At 37.3% G+C, this 27,150-nt stretch overlaps 1 protein-coding gene and 1 long non-coding RNA gene across 4 annotated transcripts; one reads left to right on the top strand and one right to left on the bottom strand.

The window, feature by feature from the left end:
• Nucleotides 1–171: 171 nt before the first annotated feature.
• CycE (cyclin E) lies at nt 172–27,150 on the bottom strand. Of its 3 annotated transcripts, none has more exons than XM_018004840.2 (6): nt 26,689–27,150; nt 16,291–16,424; nt 11,979–12,315; nt 1,242–2,617; nt 909–1,134; nt 172–807 (listed from the first exon to the last, which is right to left on the bottom strand). In XM_018004840.2, exons 2-6 carry the CDS (start codon nt 16,308–16,310, stop codon nt 508–510), a joined length of 2,259 nt encoding a protein of 752 aa, XP_017860329.1. In that variant the 5' UTR covers nt 16,311–16,424; nt 26,689–27,150; the 3' UTR covers nt 172–507. The 3 variants fall into 3 exon arrangements, with proteins under 3 accessions (XP_017860329.1, XP_017860330.1, XP_017860334.1); XM_018004841.2 differs by lacking the exon at nt 26,689–27,150 and adding an exon at nt 25,011–25,192; XM_018004845.2 differs by lacking the exons at nt 11,979–12,315; nt 16,291–16,424; nt 26,689–27,150 and adding an exon at nt 3,280–4,435.
• On the top strand, nt 4,703–6,095 carry LOC149269802 (uncharacterized). The gene is made up of 2 exons (XR_016269318.1): nt 4,703–5,899; nt 6,008–6,095. It is a non-coding gene; the product is annotated as an uncharacterized LOC149269802 (long non-coding RNA).

Here is a 27,150-nt window from a genome sequence, read left to right as displayed (position 1 = left end):
CATATTTTGACTTGCTTCCTCTTTTTTTTATAATATTACATAAATACAGTTAACTATATATTGATTACTTATTTAATTTTTTTTTTTCATAATCAAAATAATAATTGTTTTACTTTTTTTAAATATTTCCGTATGTTTTCTAAGCAGCTTTTTACTTAGTATAAATAAGGGTTAGTTTTAATATATTTATATTTATTTTGAATTTTTTTAAATATATATTTAAGCTAAAATTTAAAAACAAAAGCAAAATTTCATTTAAATATTTAACATTTTAACCTTTTTACTTGATTATTTCTTTAATTTTTTTGTGCACTTTTGTAAGCAACTTATTAACCTTTGTGCTTAATTTTTAATAATTTATAATAGATATGCTCATTTTTTGTTGTTAGATATATATATATATGTATATTAGAAACACTTAAGCTTAAAATCTGTGAGGGCGGGTTTACAAAGTGCGCAAGACAGAGAGAGAGAAGGGTGAGCAGGAGGACAACAAAGAAGCAGAGCTTAAGCGCCGCTGCTGCCAGGACACGCAGGATTCTTGACAGGCTGAAGCGGCGCTCGACTCGAGGAAGAACTGCTGCGGCTGTGGCTAGTGCTGCCGCTGCTGCTGCTGGCTACTGCCATCACATGCTGCTGCTGCTGCTGCTGCTCCTCGTCCTCATCCTCATTGTTATCCAGGTCCGGCTTGTGACTAGAGGCTGGCGGCGTTAACAGACTTTCGGGTGCTCGCAACGCCGTCGCCGGCGAGGCCTGAGTGCGAGCGCGCATTGCATGCAATGCATTCTGAGCCATCAACAATTCATCCTACAAAATAAACAAGATTTAATATTAGCATGCAGTTCACAATTATGTAGATAATCATTCATATATCATGTTTATTTTGATTGAATTTCCCAGATACTTACATACATATCCATTGTGGTTGTGTGCGTTTGTATTATGTGCGAATCGTCGGTCACAATGTTGGGGCAAATGTGCGCTACACCGAACTTATTTGTCACCTGCTCGTTCTGCTCATTCAGCTGCAGGTAAGGCGCTCGCTTCGATATGACATGGAAGAAGGGCTCCATCCAACGCGCGCACGGCTGAACCGCTTGCCAATCGAGGCCAGAGCTGCGCAAAGCCGTTTCACTAAAGAGGGAAAGCGAGAGAGAGTATGGAATTTAGTATATGAAACTAGATGGATGAAGACCTTAAAGAGATCTGATTGAAAATTCAATCATACTGTTAAAACTTACCGATTGAATGTATGACTCATGGCCGCTGCGGCCAATATTGAATATGGATAATTGGCCATGCCCACGTCGAGGGTGCACAGATCGAGCAGCTGTGAGGTTTGAACGAACTCATAGGCCGAAAACTGTGGATAGATGAAGGCATCATCGGAATCAGCTGCCGCTGCAGCTCCCGCTCTCGCCCCTGCTGCCTCCGCTCTCGCCTGCCTGCCGATCTGCGCAAAGGAAGCTGGCGTGCGATTGCTCACATTCAGCTGCATATAGACGCCCAGCCAGGCGGTTGCTGTGATGGGGCAAATGTCCCAGTTGATTGTCTGCAGCAGCAGCTTCTCGTGCTGCAATATGTCGCGCTCGGTGCAGGCGCCGTCCGTGACATAGGCGAATTCACTTATTTTGGGCGGATAGATTTCCTCAACCTTGGCAGCGACAAACAGACAGGTGATGCCGAATAGCTGCAGATGGGTCTTTTGCACCTGCCGTGCGACATGCAAATACCGATCCAGATAATCGACGGCCAGATAGAAGGTCTCACGGTGCAGCTTGTACACCTCGCACACCTCGATCAGCCAGTCGAGCAGGATGGCACGCATGCGTGGCTGCAGCCCGGGATGATGCTCCAGCATGCTGCTGCTGCGCAAATGTGAATCCTGCTCATCTCGCTGGCACATGCGTTTCCACACCTCCGACGCATTGGCCCAGGACAGCGCAGGCAATGGACACTGACGAGTCGGTATCTCAGCAGCGGGCGACAGACAATTGACGCTGGAAAAGGCATTCGAATCTTCGAGTGCATTTAATTTCCTCAATGCATCCTTGCGACTACTGCTGCTGCTCACATCGCTGGGATGCTGCGTCGTCGTCGGCAGCTGTTGTGTCGCTGGCGTCCGTTCGCCATTCAGACTGCAGCCGGTGGCCGTGGAGGAGGCGGGCGATGAGCTTGATGAATTGATTTGCTCAATTTCGTCATCATCATCCTCAACGTCTTCCTCGTCCTCTGGCTCCTCTGGCTCCTCGTCGTCGCTATCATCCAGCACCTCATTCAGAAGGGCAGCATATTCTGCCTCTACGCTTGCATAGCGCACTACCACCGGCTGCTGTTTGGCACCGCGATCCGGACTGGGCGGACTGTCTGGGCTATCGGGCAGCGGACTGTGTGACGCCGGCTGCTCTACGGGCAAATAGGGTATGCGAGTTGTCGCCAACCCCGCTGGCCATGTGTCCGCCGTGGAGGACACCGAAGACTTTTGTCTATTTCGATTCCTTCTATAAGGCTCGCCAACGTCAATGCCAAGGTCAGCGTCATCGTCAGCGCCACCGTCAGCGTCAGCTAAACGCTGTTGGCGCTTGGCCGATGGCGGCTCGCAGCCAAGTTCAGTATCCTGCAAGAAATAAAAATTAGTTGAATAACAGAAATAACAAAAATAGATGTAAATATATATAAAAAAAATTATTAAACTAAATAAATAAAAATGCATATATATATATATAGAAATATAAAACTATTTTTAATAAATACTGAATTTTAAAAATATAATAATAAAATTAATCCAAAAAAATTAACAAAAATAAAATGTTAATATAATACTAATAAATAAAACAAACTAATATATAATAATATTAAAAAAAAAAAAGAAAAAATACGAATAAACAAATTTTTGAAATTATAATAAAATATATATGTATAAAGAATAATGTATATTAAAAAATTAAATATTTAATCAAAAACAAATTGTGCAAGAGTCCAATAAATAAATTGTCTACATAAATAAATATATATATGAATACAAAAATATTAGTTATTAGCAAAAATAATATGATATATATATAAAAAAAAAAAATATATGTAACATATATATATTTAAAAAAATTTATTTTAATCTATTAAAATAGCATAAAGCTTTGGCTAAAAATAATTATCAATTTTTAGTGAAACTTTTGACAATAAAACTTTAAACTCAAAATATAAATATATTTATATATAAAAATATTCCAAATTATATATAAATATATTCTCAAACATATATTGATTTCAATTATTTACCATTTCAATGAATTTGCGCTTCTGTTCCAACTTCATAATAACATTAACAACAATTTTGTAGAACTTATAACCGAAACAGGGATCAACAAGGATCAAAGATCAAGGATCACGGCTCACACGCACAAGCATATAAACGTGTCTCGAATTAATTTGCAGACAGTGTGCCAGCCACAAAAGGATCCAGCACAAAATAATTGTGAAATTTATGTGGGCACGCCTGTCCGTCTTTAATCCTAGCTGTTGTCTACAAAAGGAACACCCGCACAATGCCAAAGGATATATAGATATTTTGTGTTCCAAATCGTGGGAGAGTTTGATGTGTGAGAGAGGGAGACGGCGCGAGAGAGTCAACGAGCGAAAGAATTTCTTGTGTATTGCACTTTTGCTTTTTTATTGTAATTATAAATAATTTTATTTGGTTGGTTTGCGTTAAGTTTCTTTGGTTTCAGTTGTCAAGTGTTTCTTGGGCACTTAAAACATTGTATTTAATTTTTATTTCCTTTTAATTTAATTTTATTTTTATTTTTTTGTTTCTTTATCGCGATCTCTTGCAAAATCCGGTTCTTAAATTAGTTTCTTGCACTCGTTTTCAGTCTCCTCTGCTTAGTATGGCTTGAGGTATTGTATGTATGTATATAACAACGTTTTTTTTTTTTCAACCGCTCTGCGCTTCGTAGTGTACCAAACGCGTTGACTTGCGCTGTGCAACTGAGCTGATCGAGGCTCGTTCCAGATCGCCGATCCCCGTTTGCCCGCTGCCCGCTGCCCGAATCGTCCGCTACTTCGTTATCCTGCACGAGCAAACATTGCAACGGTTAATAATAGGGGTTGCAAACAGGATCGACAACTGATCTCTCGCTCGCGCTCTCTTGCACTCGCATTAGATCGTTTGCTCTTGCCTTATCTTGTACTACCTTTTCACCCTAACTCTGTGTCTTTCTATGTCTCTCAACCGCTCTTTCTCTTTCTCACTCACTCACTCTAGTTCTGCTCCTAGTTTCTGTTTCTTGAGACGTTCGTCGTCTCTTCGTCGTGTTGTTGTTTTTGCATTGCATTTTGCGTTTACGTCTGGGTGTTTATCAGCCCAAAATCCCTGTGACGGCTGCTGCTGCCGTTGATCCTTTTTACAATTAAAAATTTTTGTCAACTTCTTCTCAGGTAGACAGCGCAAACGCAGAATCTCTACCTACTACCGTATTATCGCCAGCCTTGTTTTTGGCTCGAGACACGCAAGCTGCACTCTTAGCAAATGTCTTTCAATCTGTCTCCATCATAAATTATCTTTTGAACTTGTGTGAGGCGTTGCTAAAGCCAACAAAAAAAAATCTAGGGCTAGACTAATGGCAGCGAACCACAGCTCAAGGCGAAGATCAGCCAAGGATCCGCACAGAGACTTGAGCCAAAAGAAAAACTAGAACAATGTGGCTGAGATCCGAAATGGAAATGGAAAGGAAGTTGGCTTTAAGAGCAACAGAAATTTTGACTGATTTGGTTTAAGGTTGAGTAAAAATGTTACTGACTTTGCCTTTGTGATCTTCATCAAGTGAAATAATATATTTTTTTTCTTATCAATTTACTTTACTTTTTCTTATCAATTTAAATTGTAAAAGAAAAAAAAGAAGAACCTTTTATAATTTGAAATAATTAAAAGAAATTCTATTCCACTTTTACTTTATAGATTTTCTTCGCTGATCGACATTTTCTTTAAATTTCTAAAATATGTGCAAGTCTTTGCCCTATAGGAATCTTTTTAAAATCAAACTTTCGTAACGATAATTAAAAATAAAAAAGTTCTTTAAATATTCTCATGTTTCATAAAGTTTTAAATAGTTCTTTCTATTTTATACAAAGTCCTTTTACTCATTCTTATCATTGAAGAACAAGTTCTGAAACTCTGTCAAGCTAATACTTCCGCTCTGGCATAACGAAAGTAGCTTAACAAATACCCCTATCATCAGAAACGAAATCTCTACAAATTCCTAAACAAGCCTCATCAAATATCAGAGCTCTACCCCAATCTGACACCTCATAAAAGCTTAACATAAAAATTTTCCTATAATTTTAGATTTTTCACATCATTTGTAAGGAAATAAGTTGAAGGGAAAACAAAATTGTTTACGATATTTATGTGACACATTTAATTGTTTGAGTAGGTTTGCCAAAACGAAGAAGCGGAGCCACAGGGGAAACACTAAAGACAAGACAGAGATCGAGACAGAGACATAGACCGAGAGGAGGGCGAAATAATGAGCTGAGCAGGAAATGGGTCCAGGGCGCATGACAAATTTAATTTCTTACTTCTCTAACATAAAATGCAACAACCCTCATGCCGAATGCCGAATGCCGAATGCCCAATGTCGAATGCCAAATGGACGCATGTCATGCTTTGGCTAGTTCCTAGGGTCTTGACGTAATTAAAATCAAAGCGTGCAATGGCATAAGAAATGTGCACGCTGGACCAAGCCACTGCACTGGAAGTCTGCGTTCCGTCTTACAGACAAAGGAACATCTGTCGTTCTGGTCAAGCGTTTTTAATACTCGCTAGAGAATTGACAAGAACGGGCATATTGGTTTTGTGAAGGAAAGGAAAGCTTGTGAATATGGAAAAGAAAATAATCAGGTATTTTCTCCCAAAACATCTCTTATAATTAATTTACAATTAGCTTGCATTAATTTGTATTATGTTGTCATAAGCTTAAGCAAAACATATCAATATATCATATTTCAGATAAACTTGCCAAAGCATTGGACAGTCTGTTACACCCAGTCCCTCTTTTGCTTCACTTCTTTGACAAATAAAGATCAAATATAATAAATATTTCTCGACTGTGTGTGAACTTTTGAAGGCAAAAAGATTGCATTGATCCTACGACTATGGCTGACTGACTGTCTGACTGTCTGGACTGCCTGTTTGTGATATTTAGTGAACTGTAAAGTGCTCGCGTTGAAGGTCTTGTGGAAAAAGGGGTTGTGCTCAAGTTTAACAAGGGTTAAACTGTATTGGCCTCCCCCCTGCTACCCAAAACCCACAGCAAAAGCTGCCTCAAGATTTACTAACAGCAAATATGCATACATAAATATATATATATATATATACATATATTTATATGTATAGGCATTTCCCATTTCAGTTGCAGCTGCTGCTGCTGCTGCTCTGAAGTAGTTGTGCTTGAAAGTTCTATGCAGCCCACTGAGTGCACCCAAAACAAGAACTCGAAATAACAACTGGACGTCCACAGCCACAGCCGCAGTCGCAGCAACAGCAGCAGCGGCAGCAGATGATGCAATTGACATCAAACACAAAATTGTCAAATGTCAAAATCTAGCCAAGATTTCAGCATCCATTGGCATTCAGCAGACGCAGTTGTGCATTGTATGCGGACCCTTAAAAGTCCTCAGTGCCGAGCCTCGAGCCTCGAGTCCTGAGTCCTGTTCCGTAATCTTTCGTGCGCTCGCTTGTAAATACCGAAACACCTTTCCTTTTTTTTTCGTTGCGACGCAGGCGTCGCCTCTTACCTTGGCGTGGGTCCAGGTGTAACTTTTATTGTTGAATATGTATGTATATGTGTGTGTGTTTATATGTATGTGTGTAGTAGGCATTGTCCTCTCTGTAGTTTCATTTTTGTTGTTGTATTGCTTCGTTGCCCCCCTGCACAAGTTTCTTTCATAACATTTTCTTCTTCTTCTTCATTTTCTTTTCTTCATTCGATAATTGTTAATATGTTGCAATGGGCAGCTGCTGAGCTGCTCGAGTGGCATGAGCTAAACTGTGTATAGCTTAGAAATTGTTATTTGACTAGCTGTAATTTGGGCTACCTTTAATTTCTTCAACTATTCTTTCGCATTTGATTTGCGAAATGTTTGGTATTTCCAGCCGTTGTTATGAATTACTTTTGCCTATTAGTTAAATTAGCTATATTAACCATATCAGTTGTTAGGTCTATAAGCATATTAATATATTATCTATCTAATCGGTCTACAACCCATATATATCCCCTATATCTTATTGATTTATCTACATACTCGATAAATATTTATTGGTCTATCGATCCACTCTATCTATCGGATCTATTTAGCTACTTTAACTACTCTATCAATGTTTGTTTAAAAACTCTAGTTAACTACTTTATCTACCTAGCACTTTATCTGCTCTATATAATATCGTATCTTGTTTTAATTAATTTATATATTATCTCATTTATTATTTCTGTCACTCATACTATCTATCTATATAAGTCGGGGCTTCCATATCAATATGTTAGTCAGTCTATCAATCAGTTACGGGCTGCCTCTTAGAAATTCCTGATGTAAGTCAACCAATAAGTCTGTCATCATGCAGTCTATCGTCCACAGTCCGACATTTCAATCAGTCAGCCAACACACTAAAATGACAAATCGCTGGCCCGCTCCTCTCAGTTAAATGATTCTAAATTAGCCCAAAAGCCTGTCAAATTGTGCCAAACTTCAGCTCGGACTGTATAGCAGCTTTATAAATGATTGTGTAAACATGCCGCAGCTATCCCAAAGGACAGCCGGACGGACACACAATAACAAACACTCATATTTCGTGGCAATGATACGAAAAACTGACCCCTGGTCAGTCAGCAGCGAATAAACGGAGAAAGGGGTTAAATGGATGTCATAGCTAGTTTTTCGCGGTTGTCCGCATGACTTGCACGAAATTTATCATCGTAGAACTTCATTATGACACTCTTAATGTCCGAGAGAGAGAGAGAGAGAGTGAGAGAAAGTGAAGTGTCCTGTAATTAATCATGCAATTGGTCTAAAGACTGCATGACAAAATGGATTAAGCAAAGGTCCTGCAGCCGCAATTGTTGCGGTAGTTACGCAAATTTTTAATGAATAGAAAAGTTGGAAACTTAATTTTGAATAAATGATATGAGATTTAATAGGGAGAGGGGAGAATCAAAGATGAAACATGAGTCCAAATCTGCTAATGATAGAATCAGAAAGTCAGTAAGAAACAGGAGAAGCAGAAACCAAGACAAATTAGTTGTCCAAGACCAAAGATAATGCAATCGGAATAATGTAAATATATAAAATTACGTTTGCTAACATTAGAGTAGTCAACTGATCTTTTAGGGTGACGGCTAAGTTTGAATAGTATATGCTATATTTAGATATATAATAAAACAGTATTATAGTATATATAGTAATATAATATTTTTTTTTTTTTTGCGATACACGTATTCGTTGTATTGCTTGTCATGGTTCCAAGTCCATTCCAAGCATGAGCAGCAGATTAGATAAACGATATCATAGCTAAATCAAAGGGCTATATAAAAATATGACAGCTGCTACATGAAGGCAGACAGTATTCTTAGAAGAGCTCAAAACTTTGATTTTATGTATATAAATGTACATACATAAATATATACATGCACATATCTATTTATACTGCCAACTATAAAATAAACGGGGAATTCTATAAAGACAATTTAGAATATTATTAGAAATGAACCAACTATTTTAAAAATTTTAATATTATAATAACTAGTATTTTCCCAGATTCTAAAGCGAGCAATCTTAAGAAAATTAGTAGGTAAAAAATATGCATATATCATAGATAAATAAATGATCTCAATCACATTCTCTGCCTTACATCTTCTACTTCATTACATTTTTATCGGCAGCTCCCCCTTTCCGAGTTGAGCTTCTCAAGCTAAATGCAATCCTCTTACAATTACAATTATAAAAAAAAAAAAAAAACAAGACACAAAATAAAGGAAAAGCCAAAGGAAAACATGTCAAATTACAATCATTATTTCTGCTTGTCTGGCCCATGTTGCGATGCCCTGGGAAAGAATCGAAGTGAAAATCAAGTTTATGTTTTCGCCTGACTTGACAGAAATCAAGCACAAGACAAGATCCTGCCAGCACTTGATTGTGTCCAAGGACCCGCAGCGAGATACCATGAAAAGCCCCTGTGATCACAATTCCCTCGAAAAAGCAAAGAAAAAACAATGTCGATTTCACGCTAACCAAAAAAAAAACAACAGAAAGAAAAAGAAAACAAAGTAAAATCTCTGCACATATCATGGACAAGAAAGGGGTTTGCATTACACTGACAAATTGGTAAAATAATACCATAATTCTTATCCTTTTGCGCGAGCTAAAAACAAATATTGTATAATATTTCAAAAAAAAAAAAAAAAAAAAAGTAAAGGAGAAGAGAGAAAACGAAACCCTGAACCATAACGTCCCATAAACAGATGACAGACTGCAGAGCAGCAGTAGCTCCTGCTTCTGCTCCTGCCCCTGCCCCTGCGCCTGCGCCTGATCCCTCCTTGTGCCATATCTTAATGATTTGCATAAAACTTTAACGGAAATCTAATGAGCAGCAGGACAAGTAAGGACATTTGCATACAAGGATATGGTCGGGCCTGACGGGCCTGTCCCAAATGCCGACTGCTTGGGACCGGTATGATGCAACCATTTCTCAAACAACAGCCAAATGTCGTCTCGATGAATATATAATTAGATAGTGTGTGTGAAAGGTAAAGGATATGGAAGTACAACCCCAAACGGCTTCGTTCTTGTTGTGGTTAAGCGGCGCATCCCGTCTTGATCTAGTTGATGGTCTTCACGCACGACATAACATAGAGAGAGACGAACCAAAACCTATAACTATTTTTTGAACAAACTTCTTAACGGACATTCCAGCTTGGCTAGGGCCTTGACTTATCGAGGTCCTGTCGCGCACACACGCACACACACGTACAGAAGAAACCCACCCCAAGTTGGGTCTGACTCAAGGTGTGCGACTCACTCGCGCACTCGCGCATGCGCAACATTCTCAACTTCCAACTTTCAACCTCACGGCTGTTCTTTGTCCTTCTGTGCATATGCTCAACATATTGCAAGGAGCATTGGAATTCTCACTTAGTCCAGCAGTAGTAGTAAGTGACATTTGTTTTGCAGCCCATATCAAACGTGAGCCGAGGGTAGAGCGTGCTCGAATTGCGAAAACAAAATACGCAACCCAAGGCGCTTGATAACACATTTTTCTTTTCTGTTTTTTCTGCAAGCTCATTTCAACTGCAGGCTGTCAGTTCCTTCTTTTTTTTTCATTTTAACAAATACATATACATATAGAGTGCACAGCGCGCAAATATCCTTTGGATCAACACAGCTGCCCAGCACAGCGCGTTGTCTGTGCATTGTGCCAGGCTTTGATTGCAGCTACTTGAAAACGCAGCACGTCAACACAGAAGCCAAGACACACACAGAGCGAAACTGAGAGAGAGAGAGAAAGGGAAAGTCTATACATATACATCAACTCATATATACGCAGCCTAATGAGGCCCTTCATAAGTAGCATTTATTTTTGGGCATTGTGTTTGCCTTTCGCAAGGATGCAGCCAAGTAAGTGCCAAGTAGCTGAGTTGTTTTGTACGTGACTAACGTCTTGTTTGGCTAGAGATCAAGCAGCAGAAAGATCAAAATGGAGGGCATGAGCATCGCATTATATATATATATATATATATATATATATATATAGATATCTGTATGCAAATTTCAACAATTTAATGGAATAAGAAATGCAGGAAAATAATCAAGTACCAAAGTACCTAGCAGCAAAAAGATATTATCAATACCGAAGATCACTAAAAGAAATGCGATCGATATTGCTGACACATATAACATTCATCAAAATCTAGGAAATTCTTTTAATTAGTCATAAAATTACTCATTATTTTTGATTCCAGATTGCTGTTCCCATAAAAAAATGTATTTGCATTTCCTGTTTGAAACATATTAGCAAATCTATGACCTAATGCTAAAAATCAAAGTCTAAACAAACAGAAAGCACCAGAGTGACAAGATCATCAAATGATGATCATAAAGCTAATTCATTCATTCATTCATTCATATAAATATTGGACAGTGGTATAAAATGAAATTAAGTATACAAAATATGCAAATTAAACAAAATACTAATTTAAAATATATATGTATAATAAACAAAATGAAAAATTTAGAATTAAAAATATATGTATAAAAAAAATATTTGTTAAGCAACAATAATTAAAAATAAAAAAACGTGTATATAAGATTAAAAGCAATATCAACTTGAAAACACATATGGATAATGAATATACAAATAAAAAATTCTATACATTAAGTAAAACGATATAAAAATAAAAAAAAACCGTATTTATATTTAAAAAAAAAAAAAAAAGATAGTAAAAAATAAAATTAAAAAAAAAAATAGTAAAAAATTATTAAATATATATAACGAAAATTTTTAAGGCTAAAATTCGTTGTATTGTAAAATTTAACATTATTAAAAGGAATTACTGATTGTCTAAAAAGCTGGGCAATCATATAGCACAATCGTGCTCATTATGAAATGAAAGCAATTAAATTTCAAATGAAATTGAAATACTAAGAATCATTATATTACAATGCGATGAAAATATATTTATAATATTAATAAAAATAGTGACCATAGTGTCATTTTGTTAGTGTGCATTTGTATAGAGAGCATTTAGCTGATCATGCTCAAGATCGTTGAGGTCATTGACAAGGCATTTCCGTGATAAGATTTGCAATTGACAAGCACCGAGACTCATATTCATATCACACTGTATATATGTGTATACATATGCATATATTTTAGTTTATATAAATATTTATACAGAAGTAAAGAAGTAAAGCTTATCTCTTGTACTCACCTCTGGGGGAAATGAGCTACGTTTGCGTTTACAAACGGCGCCAAAAACGTTTGGACACTTTGCATACACATTAGAAGATCTTGGACGCAATGCGGGAATAAATAGATCCATACTTTTTATGCATGTTTTTGATGTTGTTGTTGTTGTTGCTGCTTTAGTTACTGCTGCTAGCTGCTTATATAGTAAGCATAATTTACTATCTGTGGATGTGGAAGTGTCTGAGGCTGTGACTGTGGAGGGTGCTGCTGCTGCTGCTGTTGTTGTTGCTGCTCCGCTGCTGCTGGCGGGGGTGACAACGTGATCTTGTTTCCCATTGCTGCTGCTGGTTGTGTTGGCACTGCAAAAAAAATGTAAACCATATATGTAAAAGTAGAAAGCAAACATGAAATGGATGAAAATTTTTGGCAAATGGCTGCGGGGGAAATTCAATGCCACTCAATCAAAAGAAAGAAAGAAAGATAGCGAAGAGAAAGCAAGTACGCGCACATAGGGGTCTGGGTCTGGGTCTGGGTCTCTCTATCTAGCATAAATTCATTGAAATTTTGACAGGCGCCCATTGGCAACATGAATATTTAACATCCGGGAAATTGTAATCGAGAGGCTGAGAGCGACGCCTCAAGCGACCCTTTTTCCGAAACTGATTTTCTTTCGTTTTTGAAAATTAAGCAATTTTGGCAAATTTGCATGCACATTATGCATAATGCAAGAGGAAGTAACTGTTTTCTGTCGATTAAATGGTACTCCTGCTGCTGCTGCTGCTGCTGCTGCTGCTGCTCCTTGGCAGATGTTTATCTCAAGATTGAAGATAACGGCACTTCATGCAATTCGTTGCGCGAATATTTTCAATTTCTGCCTTTTTGCAATTTGAGAAGTCGTTTGTTTAACCCTTAAGAGCAGCAGCTCACCTTGCGAATCAACTGAGATCTGCCAAAGGGGGTTCATTAAAAAAAAAGATCTAACAAATATGAAGAGGAAATATTCTGTTGAGATTGCTGCATGCCTGAATACCCTAAAAATATTTGGGTCCTTTGATATAATTAAATATACATATATATCTGAATCGTTTAAATATCTAGTAAAATTAAAAAAAAAAGAAAAAACAAAAATTATTATACTATACTATTATGAAATATCGAGTTGGAAAAAAACATATAAAAAAAATAATGCAATAAATTATATGTATATCGGAGTATTTATAAAAAGTAATTATATTATAATAAATGCAAAAAAAAAAAAATATATATATATATATATATATATATATATATATATATATATATATATATATATATATATATTTTCACATTTCACAGTTTAGATAATTTCTATAATCTATGTTATTTATGTCTAATATATATGGATATAGATAGATTACTAAAAGTGAAAACAAAAAAACAAAATGAATATAATACAGATCAAAGGCATTCCAATCTTTGTCAAATAATCACAATGCTCACAGTCAGAGTATAGAGAAGAGAGGGAAGCAAAGGGCTGCTGCACATCAATTCAGAATCCTAAGCCATTTTTTCGTGGTCCAAAAAGGATCGGCAAAAAAAGGCTTGTGTTTTGATGCGCTCCATCCTCTTGCATGTCGCAGCTCGCTCCTCGCTCCTCGCTCTCCCCTCACGCTTTATCGATCGCGTTTAATGGTTTAATGAACAAGAAAAAGTAATCACGTAGTAAATTACAAGGAAATGGAATCGCTTAGAAATGAGTTATAGCCGCGAAAGAGACTTCCACAGAGAGATAGAGAGAGAAAGGAGTTAAATAAAAAGAGGTCTAAGGACTAATGGCTCGTACGTGCTGTCGACCGCACACACAACACTTTTACCTTTCTTTTCATTTCTAATTTTTTTTTTTTTTTTGTCAACGCGTTGGGTCAGTAGGGTGCTCGTAGTTGGTTAAAGGTTCAAATCGAAGAAGAAATTTGTCAGCTTCGCTCGCGGTGAAAGTTCACTCAATCTTGCACAGCGTGGAAAAATTTCGAGTTGGCATCTATTTGGATTTTTTCGACTGGGTGTGAAAGGTCTAGGTAGGCAAAAATACAGCGGCAGCTGTAGCATCTTAGCGCATAATCAAAACTTTGGAATGGGCAAATGTTCTTGGAGGGGGAGAGAGGCCAAGCCATACTGAATATGACAAGCAAAGCAATGCAAAGACCTAGGTAAATACATATTTCAAATATGCATTGCACATTGATTGCCAAGGCAGGGATTGACGAGACAGAAAGTAAGACCCTCCGAAAATTCAGATAGTAGTCGGAAGTAGTAGTCTGAAAATCGTTGCGTTCCTCATTTCTTCAAATTTTCAATTGAGTTTTTGTAAAAATCATAGAAAATCTTTCATTATCAAATCCAATATGATTAAATTATCATACTGATCTCACATCGATAATAATCGCATGATCATTCAAAAAAAGATAGGTAAATGATCAAATTAATAACAAAAATTTATAATAAATATTGATAATATCCTAGAAACGCTTTTTAGTAATACAAAAACATATCTAAATATTACATTATAGTTTTCATTCAATAGATAAAAAAAAAATTAATTTTTTATGCTTTAAGAAAATCTAAGATATGAAAATGTTATTTTAAATATTCCCTAAAAAAAAACTAAAATAACATAAATGATGTTGAAATAATATAAATCACAATTAATATACATTCGTAATCCCCCCCAAATCAACCCTCAAAAGTATGCAACACTTTTTCACACATGCACATAACCTCACAAAAAATACCTAATACTTGATTGGGCAGATGATTAAGAGAATTCCGTTATAGTTTATTTCGTGTGACATATTTTCTCTTTTTTCAGTTTTTCTTTATTGTGTTTTTGCGCAATTCATACCAATAATTATGTCGCACACATGTTTGACCACAAATTTGATGTGCATAAAATGGACTATCACTTAAGTGGATCGAAATGGAGTTGCGAGGGTCGCAACTGACAAAATTCCAAATGACTGGGCAATTATGCAATTATATTGAAGCGCGCACTGGCCACTAGATGGGTTAGCATAGGGCGGCTGGCTAGCCTTATAAGAGGGTGGCACTCGGGCCGGCCAAACTATGCAAACTCACTTAATTTGGTAGAGCAACGAAAGCTAAAAAGCCACAAGCTGTAGATGTGTGCGTGTGCGTGTGCGTGAGTGGACTATGACAACATTATCAATGATTGTGACACGAATAGAGACCGACTGTCATTCAGTCAGTCAGGCAGTCAGTCGGTCAACCCCCACCTGGTCGATCCTTAAACACTTTTCTAATGACTTTTTCGCGCGCAATTATTTACTAATCACACGCAGGACTTTTGGGTGCTGGAATTCATGAAATTCATGTAGCGGAATGCGCAGCGGTTGCGCCACTTGGTTATCAAAATGTGACTCTCTTTTAACACCTACAACAGCTGCTGCTCGTCCTTTGGCGCAGTGAAAATGCATTTTAGATTATCGCACTTGGCTAGGGGCTACTGCGGGTAGTCGGCCATAACCAGACGTTCGTTCGGTCCCTCACTTTATAATTACGAAAATGTTATTAGATAAACATCATTGGGTCGCCTATGTAATAGGTTAACATGGCTTAGGTCTAGCAGGATAGTCTCTAGCAGCCGGGCCTCAAGGAGGAAGTGCCTGTCGTTGTCGCCACAGGAAGTCAGTTAGAAATTACAAATATCTATATATTCCTAAATACATATTCGATATTTCTCTTTGTTTTCAAGTTTTTATGTGGGGTGTTAATTGGTTGGTTTGCCTCGATGAGAGAAAAAAAACGGAAGTCTAGGCGACATCGCTGCAGCTAATGTGTATAGGAAGTGGGCAAAAAAAAACTTGAGAAAAATTTAATTAACCCGAGATCTTTAACACATGTTAAGATAGAGGAATACTATTATATTCATAATCATTTTTTTTTTTTTTTTCTTAAAATTTAAATTTACAAAACAAAATCAAACAACAGTATGCTAATTTGAAAAATATGTATATAATAAAGATATATATAACATAAATCTAATTATATTGTTAAATAAAAAACATACATAAATTAAAACAAGTTAAATAAACTAACAAAATAAAAGTATACAAATATTTATAATTTTCTATATCAACTATTTAAAATAAAATATAAAAAAATACGTTTTTTATGTTTTATCAATTAAAATAATTACATAATACACTTTTTTTTAATATTAAAAATTAATTAATTTATATTATTTTACAAAATAATTAATTATAATATTAAATAAAACTAAAGGAAAAAATCTTTCTTCAAAGAAAATAAACAAAAACGAAATTAAATTAAAGACTCACCTATTGGCATATAGATCCATAATTGTACGGCTTTGAAACGCCGTTGAAGTAATAAATTGAATATCAATTAATTTTTAACTCAAGTAGAGCTGCTCGTAAAAGCAGAAACTGAAGTGTGGCTTATAGTAAAGGAACTGAAACCAATAAAAAACAAGAAAAAACAAAGACAAAAAATTAAGTAAAATAATATATAAGCAAAATACATGTAGTCTATAAACAATTCATTTAAAGGCACATCAAATGTAGCAAACTATTAAAATTTACGACTTAGGAATCATCAAGGACCTCCTCAACATGGACAACATGTGAGACATTCATCCAACTATCGCAGCATGTGGTCCAAGTGAATGTTTGGTCAAAAACAGAAAAATAAGGAATAGGGAAAACCTAAAACAAATTTGTTTACGTGCATTTACGAAGGCGAAAAACAGAGACTAAGACAAACAATTCAAGCATCGAAATAATTCCTCCATTTTTCCCATATCGCATTTTAGCCAAAAGACCAAAATAAATATTGAGAATGGATTTTATGATGATGTAAAAATGGACGTGCCTTGTCGAAAGGTATTCAAATTACAAAACGGAACGACAAGGCTCTTGGATTAGACAGGTAGTGGAATGGTTAGTCATCATCATCATCATCAACGTCAACAGAGAATTTCCACGAGTCTCGATTAAGTATGCTGGCCGGACAGATAGACAGACGCAGGGTTTTCCTGCTGGCGTGTCAGGTGTTGGCCAAACAGGGGCGCATGCGCCAACGTCCACATAAACGTTGTCTCTAGTGGAGGTTTTCTTCTTTTGTTTCGCTGTACGATAACGCGTAATTATATCGAGCTCTAATATGGCAGAGATCAATGCACCTGTTGTTGTGGCTATTTGCCTGCTGCTGCGGCGAAGCAGGTGAATGGCCCAGTGGCAGCTGTTGAATAGTTGTTGGCACCCCTAGCTGCATATATTGAAGCCTGCCCAATGTTATGCAGGCTGCTTACTGCTGCTGTTGCTGTTTCTACTAAAGGATTCCACGTGTTAAAGCATATACCCTATATCTATATTAAAATAGGCTATGTTGCCCTTATAACTATTCTTATTGATCTTCCTTAAGTAATTCCATAAAGATTGGTGTGTAGAAACATTTCAATATCAACTTTGAATTCTGTATGATTCATACCATTCAGACAGCAATTATCTCAAATTTACGCTTTAAAATCCTTTCCCCCATTGCAGATTCCCGCAAAGGTTAATAATAATACGAATCCTGAATATTTCAGAGCCATTGAACAAGAATCACTTCGATTACATTAAAGTCTAATCCTAGTTTTCCCAAATCTAAACACATTTGTTTTTCTAGGGTATGCCATAGTCAAACAGTAAAATTTACTACCAGTTTAGTTACTTTTTATAGACACGACTTCTTTTCAATTCGTTGTAGTTGCAACTTCAATTGACTTCCCCTTTGCACTAATTGCTCCGCGCATTCGTATCCTGTCGCGTTTCCCTGTCTTCCTACTGTTGCTGTTGGTTCCTGTTTCGGCATTTCCTAAGCATTGTTGTCGTTGTTGTAGTTGTTGCTGCTGCGTGACATATGGGCCTGGCGTCATTTTTGCCACGATTTATGTGCCCCTTTTGTTAGGCATTCACTTACGACACCTCAACCAGGATATAACTACCCCATTTTTACTGCTTTTTTAGTTAACGACTTTCTTTTCTCCATGTTCGCATTTCTGCCCTGGTTCCTTTTCTTTTTGCCGCCCATCGCCTTTTGCTTCCCATTTCCAGGGTTTTTTTTTTTATTTCTTTGCCTATTTCTTGACTGCTTCTTCCTCTGCAAAACAATATAATTTTTTGGTTTTTTGTTGCTTTTCTCTTCCGACTTCGAACCATCATTTTCACACTAATTGCGGATATGCCTACTAATTAATTGCTGCCTTTTACTTTTCCTCATTTTATGGAGAGGTTTTTTCTTTTTTCACTTTAGAGGAAATTCCAACCCTGATATGAAAGACTCAACTGCAAAAATATTTATTTTCTTATAGAAAATTTAGTGGATATATATAGTTTACTACTAATGCTTGCATAAGTTGTAGTTTTTGGAATTTCGATTACTATGTAGGTCTATCATTCATATAAAATATCCTATAGATATCAACAAACATAATGCTGCCAATCTCCCACGATCTTTAATTTCATTATCTGTTATGTCTTCCATTTGATCATGTCTTTAACATAATAATAACACATCTCTATAGCTCTCACATTAAGACAATAATTAGTCACATAATAAAGTCTTGTGATCATTCCACCAACTCTCCAAAAATTGATGACGTCTATTAATCAACAGTAATCGAGTTGACCATCTCTGAAAAGATCATGTAGATCACTTAATAAATATAAATAACTTGTTTAGTTTCTCGGAAACCCAAGTTAAGTATAAATCGCTGCGACTAACATTAATAAATGACCTACTAATTGCAAATGGCAGTCAACTGGCCACACACTCAGCTCTATTTGGGATAAGTCCTGCAACTAGGACAACGTAGAGCTAATGAAGATTAAGCTGTTGGTTAAGGGAGCTGAAGAACTCGATGAGATTTAGCGAGAATTATTACAGCGGCAGGTATACAAATATAGATATATATGAATATATTTAGTTATGTAGTTGGTAGAGAGCGTAAGGAATTGGGAGGAGTAGAACATGAAAGGCGCTATGCAGCTTCCCAGGGCCTAATTAGACGCTGCATGAGTAAATTGTTTACCTGGAGGCCAAGGTCAACAGCAACAACAGCAACAACAACAATGAGCCGCGAACGGATTTAACTGGAATTGTTTTTCGAGGAGGAAGCAAAAAATTTGTTGTAGTTGTTCTACTATTCATATTTATATTTGTTTGAATGTGAATACACATCAATGTGAGTGTGTGTGTGTGTGTGTGTAAGCTAGTATGCGAGTTTGTGTGTGTATTTGTGCAACACACAATTTCCCACAAGGAAATGAAAAAAAAACTCAAAACCCGAGTTGCCAGTTAAGGTTAAAAGCAAACAAAAATGCGCAAAATGTGCTAAGAGAGCGCCAGAGCGAGCGAGGGACAGAGAGTGAGTGAGTGAGTGAGAGAGAGAGAGTGATAAATAGAGAGGGAGATAAACAGAAAAACAGGTCCCTGGTTTGTGAACCCTGGACTCATGGCCCTGGTCTCTGGTCTCTGGTCCCTTTGCCGAATTCCGAGACGCGTCTACCGTCTACTTCTTCTGTCTGCATACTGCAATTTTTTTTTTTGTATTTATTTTTTTTGTGCGTCCTTTTTGGTGTGTATGCCAATGTGTATGAGTGTGTATGTGTATATATATATAAATGTGTATATATGCGAGTTGTTTGTCGTGTTGTTGTTGTTGTTGTTGCTGTCGCTGTTGCATGCATTTTGGGCTGCGCTTGCACAAGGAGAAAAGATACATTCCTGAGATACTCAAGATAACTACGCACATATATAGTATATTGCTACATATACATACAAAAATATATATTGTATACTGTATGCATGTATGCATTATATGCATCTGTAACACGAATTGTCTGAATAGTCTGGATTGTCAATGCCAGCCAATGCGTTCGCTCCTTGTGGTCGCCTGTGCGCTTACTGCAATTAGTGGGAACTCCAAGTGGCTGCACAGTGGGTCAAATCGTATACGGTATACCCATTCGCTTCTCATATGGACACTTTTCACCAATTTCAATTTCAACTGTCCAAGATTTTAGTTAGCTAGTCCAACTATACAGGTTTTATACCCAACATCGACCTATATCCCAGAAGAGCTTTCAAAGCGCATTAGAGCTTCGCATTAACTGAAGACCCTGTGCTTCTCAACCCTCTCCAACCTGTACCTTGTTAAGATTCAGATGTGTTCTTGAGATGTGATAATTAGATAATCCGCTAATCGAGTTTTGTTACTGAAGTGCGATCATCAGGTGCTATTGTGATATATGCCCATGTCAATTACTAAGAAAAACAATAGCTGTCCAGACAATTTACTCACAGCGCACGCGTGGCCATGTAATACATATGTATCTATATCTGTAAATATATATGTATGTATCTGAATCTATATCAGTAAATATATTTATGTATTTAGCTGCATGTACATTTGAATACGAATCTATATTTGCTTCAGCATCTGTACCTGTATCTGCATATGTCTCTGCAAAGCATATGCATATATGTATGTATTTGTATCCAATAAATATCAATTAATGTGAGTAAATCTGTATATGTAACTGTATATGTATATGTATATGTATATGTATATGTATATGTATATGTATATGTATATGTATCTGTATCTGTATCTGTATCTGTATCTGTATCTGTATCTGTATCTGTATCTGTATCTGTATCCTGATCTATATCTATATCTGTATCTGTATCTGTATCCTGATCTATATCTATATCTATATCTATATCTATATCTATATCTATATCTATATCTATATCTATATCTATATCTATATCTATATCTATATCTATATCTATATCTATATCTATATCTATATCTATATCTATATCTATATCTATATCTATATCTATATCTATATCTATATCTATATCTATATCTATATCTATATCTATATCTATATCTATATCTATATCTATATCTATATCTATATCTATATCTATATCTATATCTATATCTATATCTATATCTATATCTATATCTATATCTATATCTATATCTATATCTATATCTATATCTATATCTATATCTATATCTATATCTATATCTATATCTATATCTATTCTATATCTATATCTATATCTATATCTATATCTATATCTATATCTATATCTATATCTGTATCTGTATCTGTATCTGTATCTGTATCTGTATCTGTATCTGTATCTGTATCTGTATCTGTATCTGTATCTGTATCTATCTGTATCTGTATCTGTATCTGTATCTGTATCTGTATCTGTATCTGTATCTGTATCTGTATCTGTATCTGTATCTGTATCTGTATCTGTATCTGTATCTGTATCTGTATCTGTATCTGTATCTGTATCTGTATCTGTATCTGTATCTGTATCTGTATCTGTATCTGTATCTGTATCTGTATCTGTATCTGTATCTGTATCTGTATCTGTATCTGTATCTGTATCTGTATCTGTATCTGTATCTGTATCTGTATCTGTATCTGTATCTGTATCTGTATCTGTATCTGTATCTGTATCTGTATCTGTATCTGTATCTGTATCTGTATCTGTATCTGTATCTGTATCTGTACTGTATCTGTATCTGTATCTGTATCTGTATCTGTATCTGTATCTGTATCTGTATCTGTATCTGTATCTGTATCTGTATCTGTATCCTGTATCCTGATCTATATCTGTATCTGTATGTGTATCTGTATCTGTATCTGTATCTGTATCTGCATCTGCATCTGTATCTGTATCTGTATCTGTATCTGTATCTGTATCTGTATCTGTATCTGTATCTGTATCTGTATCTGTATCTGTATCTGTATCTGTATCTGTATCTGTATCTGTATCTGTATCTGTATCTGTATCTGTATCTGTATCTGTATCTGTATCTGTATCTGTATCTGTATCTGTAAATGTATCTGTAAATGTATCTGTATTTGAATCTGTCTGTATATGTATCTGTAGCTGTATCTATCAGTATTTGTATCTGTATCTATATTTGTACCTGTATCTGTATCTGTATCTGCAATGTATCTATTTGTACTGAATTTATCTCTTTCTGCTAATGTATCGATATCTGCATCTGCATAAGTATCTGAATCTATTAATGTAAATGTATCTATAGCAATTGACTGCCGAGTGGTGCGTGTGAAAGTAACCGAGAAGACCAAATCAAAATCAAAAACGACAACAACAACAACAAAACCAATACAAAAATATGTTCTTCAATGGGCGAAGCCGTTCCTGGAATTGCCGGCCTTGAAGTAGCCGTTAGGCCAGGGTCCAGGCCGACGGCGCAGACCCAACGATGCGCTCAATTGATTATTTAGTTTATATTTAGCAGCAGTCGCTTAAAAGGATGCGACTGCTTCAAGTGGCCATCACATACTATATATCCACATATCCGACTGACTATATGCTCGCTCTCTCCTTCTCCGTCTTTCTCTCTCTCTCTCTCGCTCTCTGCGATCCTTTTGTTTGTTTGCACGAGAATAACTGGAAACTGTTTATCATTGTTGTTTCTGCTTTCGACTGCCCTTTCAGCAACAACAACAACACAATCCCCACTTGGTAAACACACACACTGCTAGGGCTTCGTCTCAGCTTCGTGTTCATTGCAACATTTGCAGCGACAACAAATATATATGTATAAAAAAAAAAAACGTCGTCAGACAATGAAAAATGCTTTCGATAAGCCTATATGAGATAGTCACGATCCTATTTGTAGGCTGACTCTCTCTTTCCATCTCCATCTCGATATCCAGATCTCCCTCTCTCCAGCTCTCTCTCTCTCTCTCTCTCTCTCTCTCACTCTATAAATAATTGAGAAATATTTTTACTTGGAATTTTCTTTTAGGCCAAATCTGAGCAGGTGATATTTGAAAATATAATAAATGGGTTTAATATGTGAAGATACATTTCGTTGTTTGATTTTATGCCGCATCACTTGAGCAACAATCTAGCGCAAGTGTTGAATCAAATACCATCAAAAGGACCTCAAAATGATATGAAAATGCTTAAAATTGTAAATCTCATTTGAAAAGAATTTCCATTTAATTCAAATTAATTTGCATATCTGAGTGCACTTCAAGTGACTTTTAGCATCGAATTCTTGATTGAATTCTTGAATTATCTTTTCACCAACTAAGTTATCTAAGTTTTCTCATTCGGATAATTTAGCGTCGATGAAAACATGTGTATTACAAGGTGATGATACAACTACCAGAGCCCCCTGCCCAATGACCAATGCCTCGTCATGTTCATCTTCATCTATAGCCAGTTTTGCGCAGATCCCCTCCAGCCCCCTTCCAACAGATGCAAGATGAAGAAAACAAAAAAACAATAAACAAGTATTTTGCAAAAAATAAAAATAAAATACCACAACGCAAAGCATTGAGAAAACGGCAAATTATAAAAGCAAAACGCAAAAAAGCTTCGGGCAAAAAAGGCAACAACAACAAAATGCAAAAAGAGCGCAATAATAAACAACTACAACAAGAGCCAACCAAAAGAAAGTCGCAAAATAATGAACAAATTGTAACAGGTAAATTGAAACAGCCAGCCAAAGCAAAATAATACAACAAAGCTGCTAAAGCACATTAACAACAACAACAACACGGACAGCTAGACACACACACACACACATACACGCTCACATAAATATCAATGAACCCCAAAGCCGTCGCTGCCGCTGCCGCCGTCGCTGCCGCTACCGCCGTCGCAATCGCAACAACATTGCGGCTTAGACCCCCAAACAACATCGTCACCTGACCGACCGAACGGCCGCCCCTTCTCTTCGGTCTAGGAGCCGACCACGTACTACCAACAGATTTTGCGCCACTTTTGACATAGTTCACTTGCTTATGCTCTTTCTTTCCATCTGATACTCTTTCGGTTCTACGCTTTGTGCGCTTGCTTCGTTTTCGTCAAGTTTTTTTAAAAGGTTCGGTTCGATGTGTTTTTTTTTTTTTTTTTTCTTCTTTTGCTTTGAACTTTTCACGTCGGCGCATATCTCAAAAGCACTCAGCACACAGCGCACTGCGCTTCGAAGCGTTGCGCTCTGCTTGCGCCGACTGCGGCGTCGCATGTACTAAAAAGTGTTTGTTTGTTGTTGTTGTTATACCGAGAATGGTAACAGAAAAAGTGGACGCAGAGAACTGCGCCAGCGTTGACGCGCTGCGGCAGCAGCAGCAGCAGCTCGGTTTTCTGATTGGAATAAAACGGAAGAGCACATTTCATAGTATGCGTGAAGCCGACACACGAGAGAGAGCGCGACACTCATATATGAGCATACTCCCCTCTGACAGAGAGCGCAGATGTATGTGTTAGTTCGTGTATGTGTGTGTCATTGCTGGTGGAAAAAGAGAAGTGGCGCGAATTGGGCGTTTAGTTGGCGCATTTTTTTACCGCCCAAATTCTATTCAATTGGCGCGAAAAGTGCAATCACGAAATATATGTATAAATGCGAGCTGATTAGAAAGTGGCGGCCAGCCTTTAGATGATAACCAATACGAGCTGAAAACTTATAAAATATGCTGCAGTTACCCGTTCCCATTCCTTTTCCAATTGGGCCAACACTATAGGTATGCAACAGCAACAACAAAAATATGCAGCAGTTCACAGTTTAGTCAACCTCGCTTAAATCCTAATTGGCATCCAACTGCGACTTATTCCAATTGGCAACCGGCTTGTTCGTATGAACATTAACATCTTCCAACAAGAATGTAACTGTTACCGTTGTCAGTAATGAGCCGACGGCCAGCGTGCAAATAATACGACGAACTTTTGACAATCAGCTCCAACTAATGAATATATACTTCATTTTAATGTGTGACTGCCTTGCTACCTTGTAGTTGTAGCAAAAAATGCAAAGACACGACGACACACTCGCACACACGCTTAACACACTCGCACACATTCGCAGCATTCGCTTATATCTCACACTTGTCACACGCGTAATTTTTTACATATATCAAATTTTTGCTCATCCAATCCGTTAGCATTTGGTGCCTTGTTATACTTATTCCTTTACCTGCAATATTCTGAATACTAAACGCCAGAAGATTTAGAATTGGCAATAGAATATATATAAATTATTTGCACATGAAAAAATCTATATTTTTACTTTTTTTATTATATATACGTCGTCTCACACGCCGGCCACGAACAGCAGCAGCTGAGCAGTGATCGTTCTAAGCACAGTGCTCGAAGCTAACCCAAAGAGCGAACGAACAATCGAGTAAGCGTCAGCGTCGGCGTCGGCGTCGATTTCGACGTCGACGTCAGAAAATGAATCGAGAGTCACCAGCCAGTCATACACATGCTGAGTATATTCCTATGAATATATGTATATATATATGTGTGTGTGTGCAAGTCAAACGAGCCAGAGCACATCCAGCGCCAATAGAATGCAACAAACACACGGCTACATGTTGTAGCTGTTCTTTTTGGTAGACTAACTGACATTTAGTAAAGAGAGCGAAACACAGACAGAATGAGAGAAAGAGAGCGAGCGGCAAAAGCACGCATCTGGCGCGCGAATAAAAATTATTGCCAGCCAGGCAGGGGCAATTTTCTGGGAATGCGTGTGGCTCAACGCCTGCAGGAGCTGCCAGACCCCCGCAACGCCCCTCAGCAACAGCCAATGCTGGAGCCTGTTGGCATTTTACTGAATGGAGCTGAAGCCAGTGACGCTCCTTGTGAACCGCCAACAAGCAGGCAGTTTGTGACAAGTGTGTGTATGTGTATGTGAGCTACAGCTGTTTTCTGGCGCTCGTTTAACGGACGTTGCGCGCGCTACAGCTGTTAAAGCTGCCACCTGGGCTAAGGAAGATACGACATTTAGGAAAACAACAATGTTATAATTAACATATTTTTAATGATCCAATAGCAGAATTCATTAATTCCAATCAAATTGACTCCAAGCTATAGAAATCATTTTTTAATTCGGCCAAAAGTCTAGTAATGCCAATTATAATGCATGAAAAAATACTAGTTTTTATGAAAAACCTACTTTTGTCACTAAAATGTATTGAAATAAATTCGAAAATTGCGCTAAATGTTTGTATTTAGGTCACTTCACCTACTGTTTACATTTACACTTTACCCATATTCAATCTGACGAACCGATGGCAACGCTGCACACACCCAAACAAACCGCCGCAGCTTTGCTGTTTTGCGCGCGTCAAATTTTGTCATTTTTGGCACCAAGTTTACTGGCCTCCAGCAATGTATTTCTAAATGAAACCATATGCTTGAGTGTATGCCGTCGATTGGTGAAAGCACACAGAATCTAATTTGATAAAGTCTGCAAAAATCATTGCAAATTTGGATGAGTTATTAATGAACAAAGTTGTAAATTTCCCGCGCGCGGGAAGCTACGTCGACGTCAACCGCAGTCGCTCTCTTTTATTCTCTCTCTCTCTCTCTACATAAAATGACAGCTGAGACGATGAGCCACTTGGGAGAGCACAAAGAACGACGTTGACAGCGACGCGAACACTTTTTCTTCTTTTTTTTTTCCATAGAACACAAGGCAAGGGCAGAATAGGAAAAAAAAATTTAAACCAAATTTTTCGACCAAGAGCAACGGCATCGCATGTATTGCAAAAATAATCAAGAGAGAATTAAATTATGGACGTAGCCAGAACGGAGCTTTGAACCTGTCTAGCGGACAGAACTGCTGCCACTGCTGCTGCTCTTACACTCACCTGTTCCGGATGAAGACTTTCTATGCTGTGCTGTAGTTATTGTTGTGGATGATGTTGTTGCATTTGGGGTTGGTTAGGCGGCTATATCTGTCTATAGCCACGCGCGCACTTCGCACAGTCAAATAATGTGTGGGCTCCAATGCGTTCTCCACGCGGATGAAAAAATTTACAAATTGCACACGCACACAACATACACACACCGTACGGGGCTTAGTATTTTCCTATAATTTTATACTGTGAGTTTTGCCACACACCGGCACACGCTCCAGTCCAAGGCCAGTTGCGGTCAAGATCTATTATACGCCAGTGTTTTGCAAGTGTGTGTGTTGTTTTGGACGCATTTATATCCACAATTCCTTAGGATCACCATCAACTTTTTTCAGTTTGACAAAAGTCCAAGTGAACTGCGCCGTCGCCGTTGATGAGTGGAAGAGAGTAAAGCGATAAAAGAGCATTTCTTTA

This window comes from Drosophila arizonae, chromosome 3, assembly GCF_054131065.1.
Source record: "Drosophila arizonae isolate 15081-1271.41 chromosome 3, UAZ_ARI_1.0, whole genome shotgun sequence".
NCBI classification, from domain to species: Eukaryota; Metazoa; Arthropoda; class Insecta; order Diptera; family Drosophilidae; genus Drosophila; species Drosophila arizonae.
This window is presented reverse-complemented; position numbering and strand designations above follow the sequence as displayed.

Bases quoted from the DNA above. Each gene is read 5' to 3' on its own strand.
- CycE (XM_018004840.2), bottom strand. From the start codon at position 16,310: ATGGATCTATATGCCAATAG. The intron at 2,618-11,978 runs GTGAGTACAAGA...TATTTCTTGCAG, and splicing joins GTAGCTCATTTCCCCCAGAG to GATACTGAACTTGGCTGCGA. The intron at 1,135-1,241 runs GTAAGTTTTAAC...TTCCCTCTTTAG, and splicing joins ATGAGTCATACATTCAATCG to TGAAACGGCTTTGCGCAGCT.